This window comes from Leptinotarsa decemlineata, unplaced genomic scaffold, assembly GCF_025532065.1.
Source record: "Leptinotarsa decemlineata unplaced genomic scaffold, Ldec_3_MD MMD2_P_RNA_scaffold_7, whole genome shotgun sequence".
In the NCBI taxonomy this organism is placed as follows: domain Eukaryota; kingdom Metazoa; phylum Arthropoda; class Insecta; order Coleoptera; family Chrysomelidae; genus Leptinotarsa; species Leptinotarsa decemlineata.
The window spans coordinates 2,875,626-2,893,459 of NW_027412534.1; the positions used below are offsets into that span (position 1 = coordinate 2,875,626).

A 17,834-nucleotide genomic window follows, 5' to 3' on the forward strand; every position below is an offset into this window, starting at 1 on the left:
GATGTTGGGTATTGATGCAATATTGCTCAAAAAAGAAAATTAAACATTATGTGGGACTTGTATCAGAACATATAAATGATGGATGGCTAGTTAAATTCACACGACCTGAAGGAAATAAATTAGTATGGCCAACAATTGCTGACATTGATACTGTACTTCAACAGGATATTATAAAAGTACTTCCCGATCCTATCGTTGATCTACGTGGAATGTACGAATTTCCCGTTGCATTTAAAAACTTTAACATTCAGCATTAACTTTAAGATATCTGGGAGTATTTTGTGTTTGATTTTATTTTCTTTTTGTTTCCTTTCTTCTGACATTGTTTTCTGAAAGTTCATATTTTTTGTATTGTTTCAACAAAATAAATTATAAAAAATAACAAAAATAGAGAGCTTGAATTGATTTTTCATACAATAGCCCCAGACTACGAAATATTATATTTCCTACAAAAATATAAACTTTCGTCATATTTGCCCCAGTACCTGGGGTAAATGTGATATATTTATTTAACTTTCTCGTACACAATGAATACAAAACCGCTCAAAAAGTATATGGTATTTTTCTTAAATTTTTAAAATCTTTCTTTGCAGTTTTATATTGCATGAAAGTTGAACTAATCAAGAAGGGGATCACATTTACCTCACTTCACCTTACTTATTTGCTTAGAATATTTGAATGTATTCAAAAAATACTTGAATATGAGGATTCCCCTTACAGTTTACAAAACCACGTGTTTCGCCTGAAGATACTTTTGTATAACACGTGTCACTCGTTTGTATGTCCTTGAGCTCTCAGCATTTCTGTTTTATCTCCTCAATCGTAGCAAAACGCTGTCCTTTTATGGACCTCTTTAACTTCGGGAACAGGAAAAAGTCGCAAGGGATCAAATCTGGTGAACAAAGTAGGTGAGGTATGATAACAGTGTTGTATATGAATGTAACCCCTATGATGGGTTCAAACTCTGTATTTAAAGCGGAAGATACTTTCTGATAGGAATATTCATTTCCCAAACGAAGCCGCCATTGTAGCAATACTAGGCTTGTATAGAGGAAAACAAAAATACCTTGATCTTTATATTTATCAGTTTTGATAGGGAAAACTATAGCCAAAACTTAAAATTAGAGCAGCCGCTGTCACCATTTGAAATTTAGAAATGGAGAATGATTGCAAACCCTGCAAAGGTTTGGCTAAGCTTCTCTTTATCAAATAGGCACTGCTCTGAGGTATCCCCTACCATTACAACCAGAATAAATATAATCCTTGTAAGGGCACGACTTTGAAAAATGTCCTCTCCCACAACGAAAACACTTCACTTTTGCCTTTTCACTAGCACTAGTATTCGCGCCACTTCCTCCTTGATATTGTGTAGATTCTCCCCATGAAGAATAACGGCTCTGATTTCCTGATCGGGCGGTTCTTACATTTTTCCTGTGATCACTCCTCGAACTGTTTCCAATACGGTTTATTCCTACATCTTCCTCCAGCGCTAGCTCTTTTTTCACCTCCGCTTCCATCCTAGACTCTTTGATTCCCTCGATTGCAGCTTCTTCGATCGACAGCATCGACTTTCAGCCCCAATACGGTATTTTTCACCTTTCCTTCTTTATATCTTGTTATAAATATATCTATCAGTTTTATGTCTAACTGCGTTCCGAATTGACAGTTGATGGCCAATTTTTTTGTAGTCGTACTGTCCAAACTTGTACCGATTCGTTATCTACTTTATATGCTACCCACTCAACTCGCGTGTTATTATAATAATCGACAAGATGTTTCAGGATAACATTATAAGCACTATTTTCCGGTTCATCCGGTATCGACAGATCAACTAGCAGCTGATAGGCTTCTTCGGTTAAACTGTATACTAGAAGTGCACGCTTCATATTTTCATCTGTAATGTTTCGCGCTATGAAGTATTGTTCTAACCATTTTATAAAAACTTGCCGCTCACATGTTTTCGGATCGTAAACAAGACTCAATGCAAGGTCAACTGCCGAGGCCATTTTGCGAAACACTCGATCTTATTCTAACTGCTGAATACGGCACTCTGTAGTTTTCACCCTCGTCGCCAAGTGTGATATTTCTGGATTTCCACAAGTGATATAACTCTATCATTTAGCAAAGGATATGTTGCTGAAAAATAACTAACCCGCATCATCAAATCGTAATCGCAAAAACTATCGTTGTTCGATGGTGATATTTCAACAACGACCTCCAGCCCTTTCGGTACGCGCAGGTGCCTAGGAATCTGGCAGATCGGGTTGCGCTATGACATATTGATTACTAGCGATTGTTCATAAACATGTATAATGTATTTCTATACATTACATAAACAATGTATTTCTATACATTACAGTTATGATATTAGGTAGATTTGTATATTTTAAGCCAATTGCCCTTGTATCAGGTCACTTGATTCAACCAGTAGGAAATAAGTCATGCCTAAGACATATGGAGACCAAAACGAAGTCTTCCTTACCTGCTTCAAGGCCTACCAGAATAATTTGCCTGTTGCCTCATCGCTATTCGTAATGTTTACCGTGTCGTAGACGAAACTTCTGCAATCAAAACCAGACCACGGCAAACAAACCCGGAAAAAATAAAAGTAGCTCTGAAATAACTATTTGCTACTGTGCTACGATTCGAATGAAAGCCCATAGCGTTCTTTCAATGATACGAAAAAAAATTTTGCACAAAACTCATTATCTCCACTGAAGTTATGAAATCAAAACTGAACGACAGAGCTCCATAATATTGCGATTTTTTTTAAATGAATCTCCATATCGACCTGCTAACAAGACGACCCAAAAACTGAAATAATCAATATTTCAACTGATGCGACAAAACGAAAACCTATTGATGAATCTCGATAATAGTGAAATGAATCCTCGTATATATTTGCTGAAGAATAGACAATGACTTTTACGTTATGGATAGCAACAAAACCATAATTCCACATGGAATGTTGAAAAACAACATATTGAAAGGGGGTATAATCCTAGGAGAGATACTTTTTTGAGATGAAGACTTTCTGGTTTTAACATCTTCCTTTTTATTCCTAAAAATTTAGAAAACTTCCAAAGGAAGGAAGGAGGCAATAAGGTTCAAAATCAGCTATGTCAAGGTCAACTCTCATGGTCGTGTTACCTTGCACATAGCTCAAGGTGGTGGTTAATAATGGAGGGAGACCGAGAACCGGCTGTAACTTCCTACTCACTATGTGACAGTTACATAATTACATTTATTTTGAATTGATAATAACAATAATAATCGAGTTCATTGGTATAAAATTACAATAATATACGTATAAATACATATACATATGATAAAGTGAGAAAGAATAAACAAAATATACATGTCTGATGAAGGGCAGAGTTCGTTCTTCATCAGCAGGAGTTGAGAAGCAGTGCTCTTTCACTCAACCTACAAATTGATTTCAACAATTGGTTTTGATGAGCACATCTTAAAATTTTCACTTCAAGTTGAAAAGCTATATAGAAATAAATCCCTAGATAGTTGAATAATAAAATCAGCCTTATATTCGTTGCAAATGCTTTTGGCAGTTTCTATGCAAGCAATACAAAAGAAGCTGTACACAACCACTTCAGTTCAAAATTAATAAACGATTGTACCACAATGTACAAAAGTGAAACATTTTATTTTCCACCTGTATTATATTGTGACGTCATAGATGCGTATAGCCCATTAAAACACCAATTATGACAGAATACACTTTATCTATTTGAAGGTTATTACAAAAAATTGCTCGAATTATCGCCAAACTATTACCGTACATTATAAATTATTATATACAATCCAGGGTTCTTTCCGATTTTCTCAAAATTTGATAAGTAAGCCCTATTTTCAAATTTTATTTTCGACCCCTCACCATTCCCACAATTTTCAGAAAGGTATTTAAAAGATGCGTTCATGATAAAATGTACTCATATCTAACCAAATTCCAAATACTGTAAAAATATCCAAATGATTTCTTTTCACATATAGTCAGTGGGCATACTTGAGTACTGGCTATAAATCAAATCATCTAATCGAACACAATTTGTTCAGGCCTGTCTCAACTCCCTACACTGTAGGTTAAAGGACTGACAGCTACCATAAAACAACTACTCCCCTGGCTAATACCACGAAGGTTGCAGTTATTCCTGCATATGCTGTTAGCGATACAACTGCCGCAATACATTTTCAATCATTGGAACACACTTGCTGACCGGTTTCGGGCTATTTGGCCTCTCGTCAGTGCAAAGTAGTATCCATCATCAACATAAAGTCGACAATTTTCGATAATAGAAAATCAAATCCCTTCAGAGTATGATTCCTCGAATTGGTCTGAAACGGTCAACAAACAACAGGTCTGCAAGTGTGTTCCAATTGAAAATCTTTTGCAACAGCATATGCAGGAATAACTTACACAATCCAACGCCCTTCGTGATATTAGGGAAAGAGTTGTTTTCTGATAGGTGTCAGTCCATTAACCTGAGACTAGCCTGAAAAAATTGTTCCTTCAAATGATTAGAATGGTTTCCTTCAAAGTAGGCCCACCAAAAGTGCTTCATACCATTTTTCCAAATATATCTACGACTCGGTAGATTAAAAAATAATATGCAGGAGCATTCTTTTTCAACTTATCAATAGCATTTGATTCTATAGACTTGATGCATGGCATCAGGCTACACTTCCTTTATCTTACGGAGGTTTAGGCATTCGTACAATCACTGATCTTTCACTACCTACCTTCCTCTCTTCGAGTTATAGTGTGATCAATATGATAGATTCAATTTTACCACCATCCTTTCCGTCGGATAACAATTTGAGGGAGGCCGAACAACTATGGATCTCACGAACTAATCTAGAAGTACCAAAAACCAGAAAAAATGTTCAACAAACCTGGGGTACCCCTCTTGTGAAAAATGCCTTGAATAATTTGTTAGGCTTGGCTGAATCTCCTATAGATAAGGCACGTATAAAAGCAGTGTCATCAAAACATTCAGGCGTTTGGTTGGATGCCTTACCAGTTTCATCCCTTGGTAAATTATTGGACAATGAATCTTTTAGAGTTGGTGTAGACCTTCGACTAGGTTACAATATTTCTGTTCAATACAAATGCATATGTGGAGTGGAAATGGACACCCGAAGATATCATGGATTGAGTTGTAGATATAGCGCCGGGCGCTTTCTCGTCGTCAAGCTGTAAATGATGTCATCAAACGTACCTTAGGTTCGGCAAATATACCTTCCATTTCAGAACCCCCAGGCACTTGCAGTGATGATGGGAAACGACCAGATGGCATGACTCTCATTCCTTGACAGAGAAGAAAACCGGTTATCTGGGATTTCACCTTCGTCGATACTTTGGCTCCTTGTCACGTTCCTTCGACTTCTGTATCCAGCGTTGCAGCAGCTTCATCAGCGGAATTATCAAAGATACGAAAATACAATTATTTGGGAGATAATTTCACGATCAAGAGATTTCGTTTCAAATATATTCATGTTTTCCGACTCATTTTTGAAAGAATTTTCCGTGTATATTCTGCACATGTTAGTAATTGGTTTTTGTTGATATTTTCATTATACCATTACTCTCTCTGGAAGTTTCTCCCTCTCCATATATTATTCAAAATAGGGATTCTGAAAGGTTTTCCTCAGAATATCTTGTCATAAGAATGCTTGCTTTTCAATGAACGCATTCGAGCATGTTTACTGTAACTATCAAAGATTTGACTGAAAGTATCAAAGATGATGTCAGTAAGAATAAAAATTAGAAAATACACTGATCTGAATGTGTTTCAATTGTTACAGATCAAAAATTCAGTCAGAATTCTGAATGATGCGTATATTAAATAATTTAATGTATGACGAAACATATTTCTCCCTCCACCTCCCAACACGAAGACAAAGCTTACAGCGTCACTAAACATTTACAGTTTTGTTTATGTTCATTTGAATAATTGATAATAAATTCACCTTTTCTCTGAAAGGTGGCGTCACTATGCCTTTAAATGTATTTTTGCATAGGTTTTTTAAAACAACCTCATCGATGGATGAGAAATGTGACCCTTTTCCAGTGTGTGAACTACTTGTGAAGAGCATCCTTATTTTTCAGTTTCATACAAAAGTTGAACCTTGTGGCTGTTTGCGTTAATTTGCTTCTTAGTATTTTGTTAATTTGTTGGTCTTCTTTTACTTAAGAAAATCACAGTGTACCTTCAATTTTTCGTTGAACTGCCTGAACACTAACGTCTATAGGACGTAGTAGAATTCAAACATTCGTGTATTTATGTATAATGAATCTGAACCCGAAGTACAAAAAATCACTCACTAGCAGCGCTAGTATTTCAGTAGGGACAAACACTGCTTAATCCTCATATAAACATATGGTAAATTACAATTGAAAAAAATGTTTTCAACAGAAGAAGATGTTCCTGGAGCTAAACTGAAATTTGCAACTGTGAAGGATAACAATGTTGTAACATTAAAACGTGGCTTGCATGCCGTAATTTAAAAGTAACTGAAAAAAAAGTGAATTGATAAACAGGTTAGTATACAGACTCTAGTAAAAGAGTAGCAGTAGATTCAAACTGTAATAAAAGAAATTTAAAATAATTATGAATTTCAGATTTATTTTCGAGTTAAATATAAATCAAATATAGATGGTAAGGACATAAATTTAATTGAATATAATAAATGAATATAATTTGTTACGTTTCAAACGTATTCCAAAAACACTTTATTGTGAGATTTTCACTAAATTGTTTTACAAAAACGCAACACGTGTTTCGCCATACAATGGCTTCATCTGGCGTGTCTTTCAACTGCAACGGCCGATTCCATCATATGTTACGTTTCAATTTAACACTAGATCAATACTGCTCCTATGTGACCTTTCAAAACACTACCTTACCTTTATTCAGAGGATATCAACAATGTAATTCAGTTACAAGTTGATTTTATTCATTTACATCATAGTAATGGGAATCTTCCGTTCCATAGAAAACCATACCTGAAATGTACAAGAATATATGTATGCTCCCTGACTAACTGCTTTAACCAGTACTTACACATTTTCCTCTTGCCAATCGACGTTGGAGATCCGAAAATTCCTCGCTAGGTTGAAATAGTTGTTATTGTTTGTTTCTCAGTTTACTTCGCCTATCATTTTTCAGCCGTTACCTGCCTTATTCTCTATACCTTTCCGAGAATATTTCTTGCATAGATTGTTATTCATCACTTCCAGAAGGTTTACTGACATATTAGAGTCATATCGCCTGAAAAACAATACTAGTTAGCTCTGGTTTCTGAATACTGTTTGATATTTTCGATAAATATTCTGCATAATATGAATGTTCAAATATTCGTACTGAATGGGTAAGATGTGACGACTTACCTTATATGTTTCTATTCCATCGCATAAATAAGGATTGGTAAATAGTTGAAAATAGGTTGGAGTGAATATTTTTGTAAACATTCAATTTCAAGGTTAAGAGACAGGTGTTGGTTGACATCCGCCGAACTTTCGTAGTGTCGTTCCGACGAACTACACCGAACTAGTTCTACAGTTGTTCACGGGTGGAGGATTGATCGGTTACTCAAATTGTCAAGGGTTGTTTAGGGTTGCATTGGTTTGAGAAGGAGTTTTGATGGGTCATGGACTTGTTGATGATGTCTCAAGTGGCTGTGGAGGAATTGATAGATTTATGATGTTGTGCACAGCGCCCCCTTGGTGTTTGTAGTGTAGATTGGACATACTGTGGCAACAACTGGTTAGCTGTCGGATGTGGCAGTCTCTTAGTATTCGGAAGTTGGCCTTCGATGAGCTTGGTTCGGAGTTCAAGGGTACCATCAGACTGATTGTAGGATATACATGGTTGTATTTGTGCCATCCTTCACGGGATTGTATAGTGGAAGACTGATTGGTCATTTTGGTGTGGATATTTGCAGTCTGAAACTTAAGCTCTTTTGAGGATTTGTGGTGGTTACCGAACTCGTGCCAGGTGGAAGGATTTCCGAAATTAGATTCATAAGAAACAGAAGGCCCTTAGTCACTCATCAAGTCCCAGTAGGACTTCCGTGCAGAGCACCGCACACGAAGAAACGTATAGAAAACCCCTTGGCCAGGGTTTTTTTCCTGTTTTCCTTTTTTTTCCTGTTTTCCTCTTTTTTTCCTGTTTTCCTGTTTTCCTTTTTTTCTTCTTTCCTTCTTTTATTTATCTTTCTGGATCTTATTTGGTGATCCATTACTGGTCCAGCTTGTCGTGCCCTACAGGGTGATCTATCTTGGTGGTGCTACAGGGTGATCCATCTCCGCCGTACTACAGGGTGATCCATCTCAGCAGTACTACAGGGTGATCCACTTCCGTCGAACCACGGGTAGCCTAACACCATATACCAGGTGGCCCAAAAGGAGCACGCAAGTTATAATTGAATTATTTGAATATTTGTGCTATACTGAGTTATTTGAATAATTGTTGCCCTTCTGTTTATTGATACCTGTTTGATATAGTGTTTGTTTATCGTTTATTGATTAAGAGTTTGTTTATTGATACCTGATTGATATAGATATTTGTGAAACGGAAATTGAGGTATATTCTTCCTTTCACGATTACTGATTGACACCGATGCGCTTACGCCTGAGCTCACGCGACGCAAACGAGTTTGTCTTACCATCCGATACTAGTATTTACGATTTCACCTACTCAATTTTCGTGGTAGTTTTACTCGACGTATTGTAGTTTTCTTTTGAGAGTCGTTACTACCGTAATTTATGGCTGATTGAATCCGTGGTTATATACACCGCGTTCTTGTATTGACATTTGAACATAGCGTAGTAGTGTGAATATCGCATTGTTGTCTTAGAAGCGTTGTTGGTTAATCCATGTAAGTTGAGATTACTGAATAAATCATATTGGGGATCTTTATCTTTTATTTCCAATATTAATTGGTAAGTTATTGATATTGTGAGTTACTTAGGGTATCTGGAGGATTAAATTTACCTGGCGCCCATTAAGATCTATTTGAAATTTGCTAAGTTGTTTAACCCACTCTCGTCTCCACTATTTAGCTTAGCCGCGGATACCCATCTGTCTTATTTGTTACCGACAGATGATTTAGTCTCCTCTTGTGGTTTGTGAGGTGACAAATTTAATAAACGATTGAGGATATATCTCATTCCAATCAATGGTAATTAACTATGAAAAATTCACTATTCATTTCATGTTTAGAGCATACATATGAATATTTATTTATTATTTGCACTGTTAAATCCACTCTCCTCGAAGCATGTATCCATTTCTTACATCTAACCTCGTTAATATGAGGGTTTATAAATGGTATAAAAAACACTTTTTTTTCCGGATATTGATTATCCGACGTACAATTGGCAAAAGAGCAATGCTTTGTTGACATTATACTAGCACAAAAAAATTGTTCATATCAGATCATTTAATATATCATAATATATATATATATATATATATATATATATATATATATATATATATATATATATATATATATATATATTTATACATATATATATATATATATATATATATATATATAATATATATATATATATATATATATATATATATATATATATATATATATATATAATAACAAAGCCCCCAAGAATTCTAAACAATCCTTTTGTTGTCCTAACGAGTATCTAGTGGACCTCAAAGACTCCAGGAAATCGGTTGGAGGGAAACATGATACCTTCTTACGAAACCGCAGCTGCATGAACATGTGTTTGAGTTTGATGAATAAGTAGGAAACATTCCCGTTCTCGTTCATCATTAAAACTTCGTTCTTAAAATTCTTCGTAATGAACAACACTTGTAAAATGCTATTCATGTAGCAAGTGTTTCCTAAATTATCCAATCCAATTTTCTCCTCTAGATTTTCAGGACAACTATCTACTGATTCGTAAGGAAGAACATGTTTCACAGAATCTCCAAAGAACCATTTCTCAAACTGCGATCGATCCTTCCAAGTAAAGAAAGGTTTCGAAGAGGGATCGATTCGGCTCTTGCTTCATGTAAATCATTGTGTAAATCATTTCAAATTGTTTTGTTTCACAATATCGTCGTGTCATCAGCGAAAAGAAATTTCCAGAAATGCTCAAATTTGCAATGTCATTGACATATAATAAGATGGGTCCCAAAACTGAACCTTGTGGAACACCACACAAAATTTCCCTTTTTTTTTTTTTCTGAAAGTCCTGTTGTTCTTACCATTCGATTCCTTCCTGATAGGTAAGATTCAAACCATTTGAGCGTCATTTCTCTGCAGGCGTATTGGTGATTTTTTTTAGCAAGATCTTATGATCAACGCAATCAAACGCCTTAGAAAGATCACAAAAGACCGCAGCTGCTACACTATCAGAATTAAACTTGGAGTTAATATCATGAAGAAACGAAAAGATGGCATCGTGCGTGTTTTTATTGCTTTGACAACCAAACTGGCTTCCACTCAAAATATTGTGGTGTTGTAGGAAAATTGTCAGACGTATTTTCACAAGTAATGAATCGAAGAGGTTTTGTATTAAAGTGTATAATATTTTAAAACTCTTGCAAAGCGCTTTCGACTTTCGTCATCATCAGTGCTCACCTGAAAGTAAGTGATCTAGTTGAAAAGGGGAATTTAGTGAAATTGAAATTGTAAAATTTTTTTTAAGGTTAAGAAATTTGGAAAAAACTTTTTGAGATTACTCACTTGTCAGGCAACAGAAAGTATCAAGATAAGTGAATTGTACATTGTAATATTTGAATTATATAAAACAAAATAGGCTTATAGCCAAGAAAATACATTTTTGGATTGAGGCCATGTGGTTCAGTCAAAGTATCTTATGAAGAAGGACAACTTGAGACAGAATGTGTCAAGTGTCATGTTAAAATAATGGTACCAACTTGAGGAGTGATCCATTAAGGGTTTGCTTAAATATGTAGAGGAAAAATATTGAATAAATTATATTAATAAACTGTGATTAATTAATTATTCATAATCCTCTTATGAAGGGGAAGGAAAACTCTGTTTAAGTTTACTTGATCAAATATGTGTACTTCCTTACCTTATTTTGATCAAAATATGTGTACTGTAATTTCCAAATTTATAGAAAATACCATACCTGGTACAAAAATTTCCTTTAAATCTCAAAACAACTTAAGTAACTTTCTAGTAAATTCTAAAGACAAAATCAACAAATTAAACAGAAGTGGAGTCTACAAGCTTAACTGTTCTGATTGTTCGGCATCTTATATTGGTAGAATCTGTAGACCTCTTTTCACTCGTATTAATGAACATATGAAAAAACCTGATAAATCTGCTTTTGGCCATCACATAAAATTTCACAATGACAACTTAAGTCCCAATAGAAATTCCAAAATATTACATAAAATAGATAATAAAAATTTCCTTAGACTTGACTTGTTTGAAGAGTTGGAGATTTCTAAAGAACTTTCCAACAATGATCATTGTCTGAATACTCAAGTAAACTTAAACAGAGATTTCCTTCCCCTTCATAAGAGGATTATGAATTATTAATTAATCACAGTTTATTAATATAATTTATTCAATATTTTTCCTCTACATATTTAAGCAAACCTTTAATGGATCACTCCTCAAGTTGGTACCATTATTTTAACATGACACGACACATTCTGTCTCAAGTTGTCCTTCTTCATAAGATACTTTGACTGAACCACATGGCCTCAATCCAAAAATGTATTTTCTTGGCTATAAGCCTATTTTGTTTTATATAATTCAAATATTACAATGTACAATTCACTTATCTTGATACTTCCTGTTGCCTGACAAGTAAGTAATCTCAAACAATTTTTTCCAAATTTCTTAACCTTAAAAAAAATTTTACAATTTCAATTTCACTAAATTCCCCTTTTCAACTAGATCACTTACTTTCAGGTGAGCACTGATGATGACGAAAGTCGAAAGCGCTTTGCAAGAATTTTAAAATAGTATACACTTTAATACAAAACCTCTTCGATTCATTAATTCAAATAAGTGTATTCAGCTTTTCCAAACCCTTGTATTTTCACAAGTTTTTCGATAACTTTGACTATAGTTGGAATGAGAGAGATCGGGCGAAGATTCGCGGGATCATCTGAATCTCCACCTTTATATAATGAAAGGACAATGGATGTTTTCAGAAAATCAGGTGTTGATTAGAGATACCAATGTTTGCAGTGCCTTAATTGGAAGATTTTGAATAATTTTTATGGAGATTCCATCATATCCAGTTGCATTTTTGTTCTTTATATTCCTCAAAATTTCTACTAATTCACTAATACTTGTATTGTACAATGTTAGGTTATCCTCAATTCTGACATCTTCAAGATTTTTTAAGGGATTGTAAGGAACCACTATATTATCACTAAGATTTTTTGCGATCGAACAATAATAATCAATGATTTTATCAGGACTGAGTGATATTTCCACAAGTTTTTTTTTTATTTTTATTACGGGAAAATAATGGAGTTCATTCGCTCTCTTAATAGTGGATCTATTTTCTGCGGTAGTTATTGAAGAAGTCATGGAAGATTGTCAGAGAATTTTCGTATGTTATGCAGTGTACCAAATTTTTCGAATTTTCAGTCCTGTTGTAATCCATGGTTTTCGTTTTTTGACTTTGATTTTTTGCATAGGAAATGATTTATTAGATACATTCAATAGCGCGTTGTGAAATGCGAGGAACCGTTCATTTTGGGACAGCATACCTTCCAAGTTATTCTTTAGACAATTCTGATAAAACCTATTGTAATTTGTTCTACTGTAAAGTCTCCCAAACTCAATTACTTGGGTATTTCTTACGAAATTTCAAAATTTGAGTCATAATTAAAATATCTTTTTTTAATGGAATTTTCTTTTTTTTGTTGCTGAAATCAATAAAGTAGCTTGAATAGATTTATTTAGAAGTCTTGGTATTCCATTTTTTTGTCTATACTCTCTTAAAACTAAATATTTAAAAAAATAAAAATGAGGGAATGATTAACAGGGTGAGGGAATGATTCATTATTGTTTTCAGATAAAAAACAAAGAATAATGAACAAAATTATGTAATTCTTATGAAATAAAAAAAGGTATATCTTATTCTGAAGAAGAGCAACTAAAAAACTTTGTACTTATAGTCGATATAAATAACTCAAAAAATTAACAAATACACTATTGAAAAAGTAAAAAATATTTTTTTTTCTATCTTTAAACTCACAAGTATTTATTTTTAATCTTTGTATCTAATACTCCTCATAACTTTAAACTTCTTCATATATATTACAAGTAACAATAATAATCATTAATGTTGATTTTTTCTTGCGTTAGTTTTTATTCTTTGAGATCAAATTAATCAGTCTTAATTTTCGCATCACTCTCATCTATCTCTGTTATAACATAATTCCCCTTCTTAACTAACTTTGGCGTCTTTATTTTCTGCATCACGTCTTTCCAGCATCAGTTGAATATTGGCATGCTGTATGCATTGGAAAATATTTCGTACATTAACATTTTGACAAGTAATCCAAAAAGGTCTGAATCTGCAAAAGGTTGATAAACTTATCTTATAATTAACTGTGCTTAAAAACTGTTGCTGTAAACTATGCAGTGATCATATAAAACACGCTTTTATTGTGTTTTACCTTCGTTGGATTTTAAATAGTTATTTTTACCTGGTAACATTCTTGAATTTTCATCTTTCTCCAAGAATTCAACTACATCGTTTTTGACACTAAGCATTTAAGGCCTTATTTTGTGAGGTTTTTGTGTTTTGGAAGTATCATTTTTGAGAAAAGGTTTTGATTCATGAAGTAACTTGTATTTATTTCTGCAGTGATTTGAATTTCAACATTTCGTAATACATTTTTTTTAAATGTTTTTTTTCAAGACCATTGAAACTTATCTTTAGGTCTCTTGTTAACGCCTCGCTGAAAAGTAATTTCTTCTTCACAATCTCAGGAACTATTATATTACCTTTGTACCTTTTCTTGTATTTTTCAGTAAATTTCACTGCATTCTAATTTTTTTTTCCAAATTTACAATTTTTCATACAAAATAGCTCGGCGCCTTCGCATCTGTCGTCTATTTCGAACAGCTACATCTTCTCTACTTTGCTGCATATCTGATGCTGGACATTGTGGAGGTGTTTTATCAAGTACTCTCTGTAAATGTTTGTATATTATAGCTTCTTTATTTCTATACACTTTACTATTTTCTTTCCATTGTTTTAGTTTTTGTCTAAGTTCTGTAGCAGTCATATGTATAACTGATTTCATCTGACCCATATCTTTTTTATTTAAATACTTTAATATGTCCTTTTCCCGCAGTTTTTCCAAAAATTCGGTATTGTTTTTCATTTTTTCTCCCCTTTTTCTATCTTACTCTCATTTTTTTTTCTGCAGCACTCAACCTCTTTGGCCGTGTCATTTTGCTACCATATACTTGTACCTGGTTTTAATTAAATACCATACAATACCAGTTGCTAGAAATGAATAAAAAATCTAATATAAATATAGAATACTTTATGAATCATTCCCTCATCCCTCCGTCATTTCCTCACTCCCAAATGTAGTGAGGGAATGACCATGAGGGAATGACGAATTTTAACTAAAGCTCCGAGAATGCCGGTACATAACCTCAATTTGTTGTTCACATATCGAATATGCATATTACTCCCAAAAACTCATACAAACAATAAATGATATACATATATACTAAAATACCTAATATATATGTAACGTGAGGTAATGATCGTCATAAATGTAACTCCTAACTATTTTTAATGTAATATTTTATTGCATTAACTCACCTATAGTTGAGAGGAAATCGACATTTTGAAACATTTGAAAGTGTTCCCAGGTACTAATTTTATAGGGTTACATATAAAAATATCGTTCGATACGTTCAGATATCGAATATTCGTTAAGGTACACCAGGGTAAGTGTAAATTCGGAGTAAGTGTAACCTATAATAATTTAGGAGCTTCAGTATGCTACTAGTGCAGCCATCTATACTGCGGTAGGTATACTATAATGTCTACCTTAAACTGTACTACAACTTTTACATATAGACAATGCAGACTCTGATGTGACATCAGTTCATTCGTGCGCGTGGGTTTTCAGTTGACTGTCGAGCTCCGTCGTGTCAATATTATTTTTTTGTCAGTTGAAAACTTCAAGTGATTTAACAACAATTTTTGGTAAGTACTTCATTGAAGGTGTTATTAAGTAACTAATAATATTATTTTTGTTAGAATCTCAATTATTTTTGTTTCAATGTAATGGTTTACACTTTCCCACCAATAAATCGTATTTGGGGAAAATGTAACCGGCAATAGGTTACACTTACCCCTGCTATAATTTTAAAACACTTAAGTATTTTATTGTTACAGACTATGGTACGAAACTATATCCGCAAAAAACCTCCACCGAGCTATACCAAAAATGAATTGGGAGAGGCAGTACAAGCTGTAAAAACAGGTAGTCTAACTTTGTATAGGGCAGCAATAGCATACAAAATACCCAAAGCTACCCTTTTCACTCATGTTAAGGGTACCAGGGGAACAAAAAGTAGTACTGGAGGCAGGGCTCCTATTCTCCCTTTTGAAGTGGAAAAAAGAATTGCAGAGAGTATCAGACTAGCTGAGAAATGGGGCTTGGGACTATCCAAAAAAGAAGTTCTTCAGTTAATTGGACGCTTTGTAAATGAAAATAACATCGCGACACCTTTCAAAGACGGAATCCCTGGAGACGATTACTTTATTCGGTTTACGAAAACATTCAACTAAAGTCTCAAAAAACCGCAGTCGGTTGAAGTTGCTCGTAAAAGAGCAATGGGCCCATTCATTATCTACAATTATTTCAATCTTCTCAAAGAGCATGTTCAAAATATACCGCCATCTCAAATATATAATCTTGATGAAACCAGTTTTTGCCTAGATCCATCACGTATTAAAGTAGTTGGAGAAAAAGGTAAAGCAGCTCATAGAACAACAAGCGGCCCCGGTCGTGAAAACATAACAGTTCTCCTTGGGGGAAACGCTGCAGGTGAAAAACGTCCACCTTTGATAGTATTCAAAGGGAAGAATATTTGGGATAGCTGGATTACCAACAAGACCGAGTATCCTAAAATGACTTATTCAGCAACAAAAAACGGGTGGATGGAGACAGAAATGTTCACAAAATATTTTGAAAATAATTTTTTGCAAAATATTGGCAAGGAAAGGCCCGTTATATTAATTTATGATGCCCACACCTCACACATTAGTATTTTTTTGATAGAAAAAGCAATAGCTAATAATATAATAATAATTAAGCTTCCACCCTATTTTAGTCACTTATTACAGCCTATGGATCTATGTGTATTTAAGTCATTGAAAGTAGCATGGGATGTAGAACTGACAAAATGGCAGAGACAAAATTATGGCACCAAATTACCTAAAGCAGTATTTTCCACCATAATTTCTAAAATATGGTCAGAAGCAGGTCCTGCATTACTTATTAAGGGATATGAAAAAGGAGGAATATACCCCTTTAATAATCAAGTGATAGCAGCTGAAAAATTTGATCCAGAAGCATACAGAAGGTGGAATCTAGAAAATAGCAGTAACAACTCGCCAGTAGCTGTTCCAGATCCGTCTGTCGCAGATCAAATTAAAGAAAACCAAATTAACTTGCCATCCAGTTCTCAAAAATCTTTAATCGATACAAGTCTGTCATTTGAACCTAAAAGCTTGACACCATCACTTACATCCATAACTTTTGAGAGCATTATTTTAGAACAACTGAAACAGGTTCCAAAAACAGAAAAAACTACACGCAAAAAAATTTGTAAAGGTGCTGAAGTTATTACAACTTTGGAGGCAATTGCTGTCTTAAAAGAGCAAGCGAATAAAGTTGAATCAAAACCTAAAAAACTAGGAAGGAAAAAGAAAAAAAACAGTTGTACGAAGAAGAGACAGATGAAGATAGTTTGGAAGAAAAAGAAGAAAATGATTCAGATGATGACATAAATTTGGATGATGAAATAGTAGATTTCAACGAAGAAGCTGAATTCATGAGCTTGCTGGATAATAGTCCAGAAAAATTAAACATTGAGAACTGGGTTCTGGTAAAATTTAACGCAAAAAAATTGTCTAAATTTTATGTTGGACAGGTAACAGCACTAGAACCAAATTTACAAGTCAAATTTGCCAGAAGGTCAGGATCTTCATCCCAATTTTATTGGCCAGACATCGAAGACATATCAATTATAACTGCAGACCAAATTTACCTCCCCCTACTATTCATAAAAGAGGACATTTAAATTTCAGTATTTCATTTGAGCAAAATGTATGTTAAATTAATATTTCCAATAAAATGTTCTAATATTATTTCGTATGTTTTTTTAATTTACACTTACCCAAATGAAAGTTCAATGCTTCTAAATCAATTTAGATACCTAATTTACACTTGCCCCATGTTGTTGGGGAAGTGTAAACCATTGGTTCATAAAGACGATTTTATATGTGAAAAAAAAATACAGTAGATTTTTCTTTTATATTTTCAGTCCCAATTCTACATGCCCTTGTTGATGACACTCCAATGACACTCCAATTGATTTTAGTCGTTATAAAATGAAATTACAACCCAAAATAGTTTATTTATTGAAATTTTAGGCCACACTTACCCCCAGTGTACCTTATATGGTGAGGAAATGATTTTATTTGGCGGGACATATTTAAAATCGAATTATCTTTTTTATAAATTCGTCTTTGTGAAATGAAAGTTTTGACATAGAATAACACACATCTCTCTAATTTATTTGCAATA

At 33.9% G+C, this 17,834-nt stretch overlaps 2 protein-coding genes across 4 annotated transcripts in view; both read left to right on the top strand.

The window, feature by feature from the left end:
• LOC111514953 (facilitated trehalose transporter Tret1) overlaps positions 1-17,834 on the top strand; it is a 38,752-nt gene that overhangs the window by 17,965 nt on the left and 2,953 nt on the right. The window lies entirely within an intron of this gene.
• LOC141480280 (uncharacterized) lies at positions 14,577-17,343 on the top strand. Its single transcript, XM_074170199.1, has 2 exons — positions 14,577-15,223; positions 15,416-17,343. The coding sequence occupies exon 2, from the start codon at positions 15,857-15,859 to the stop codon at positions 17,033-17,035; it is 1,179 nt and encodes a 392-aa protein (XP_074026300.1). The 5' UTR covers positions 14,577-15,223; positions 15,416-15,856; the 3' UTR covers positions 17,036-17,343.

What these genes read in the sequence shown, in the direction of transcription:
- LOC141480280 (XM_074170199.1), top strand. Translation starts at nt 15,857, where the DNA reads ATGGGCCCATTCATTATCTACAATTATTTCAATCTTCTCAAAGAGCAT.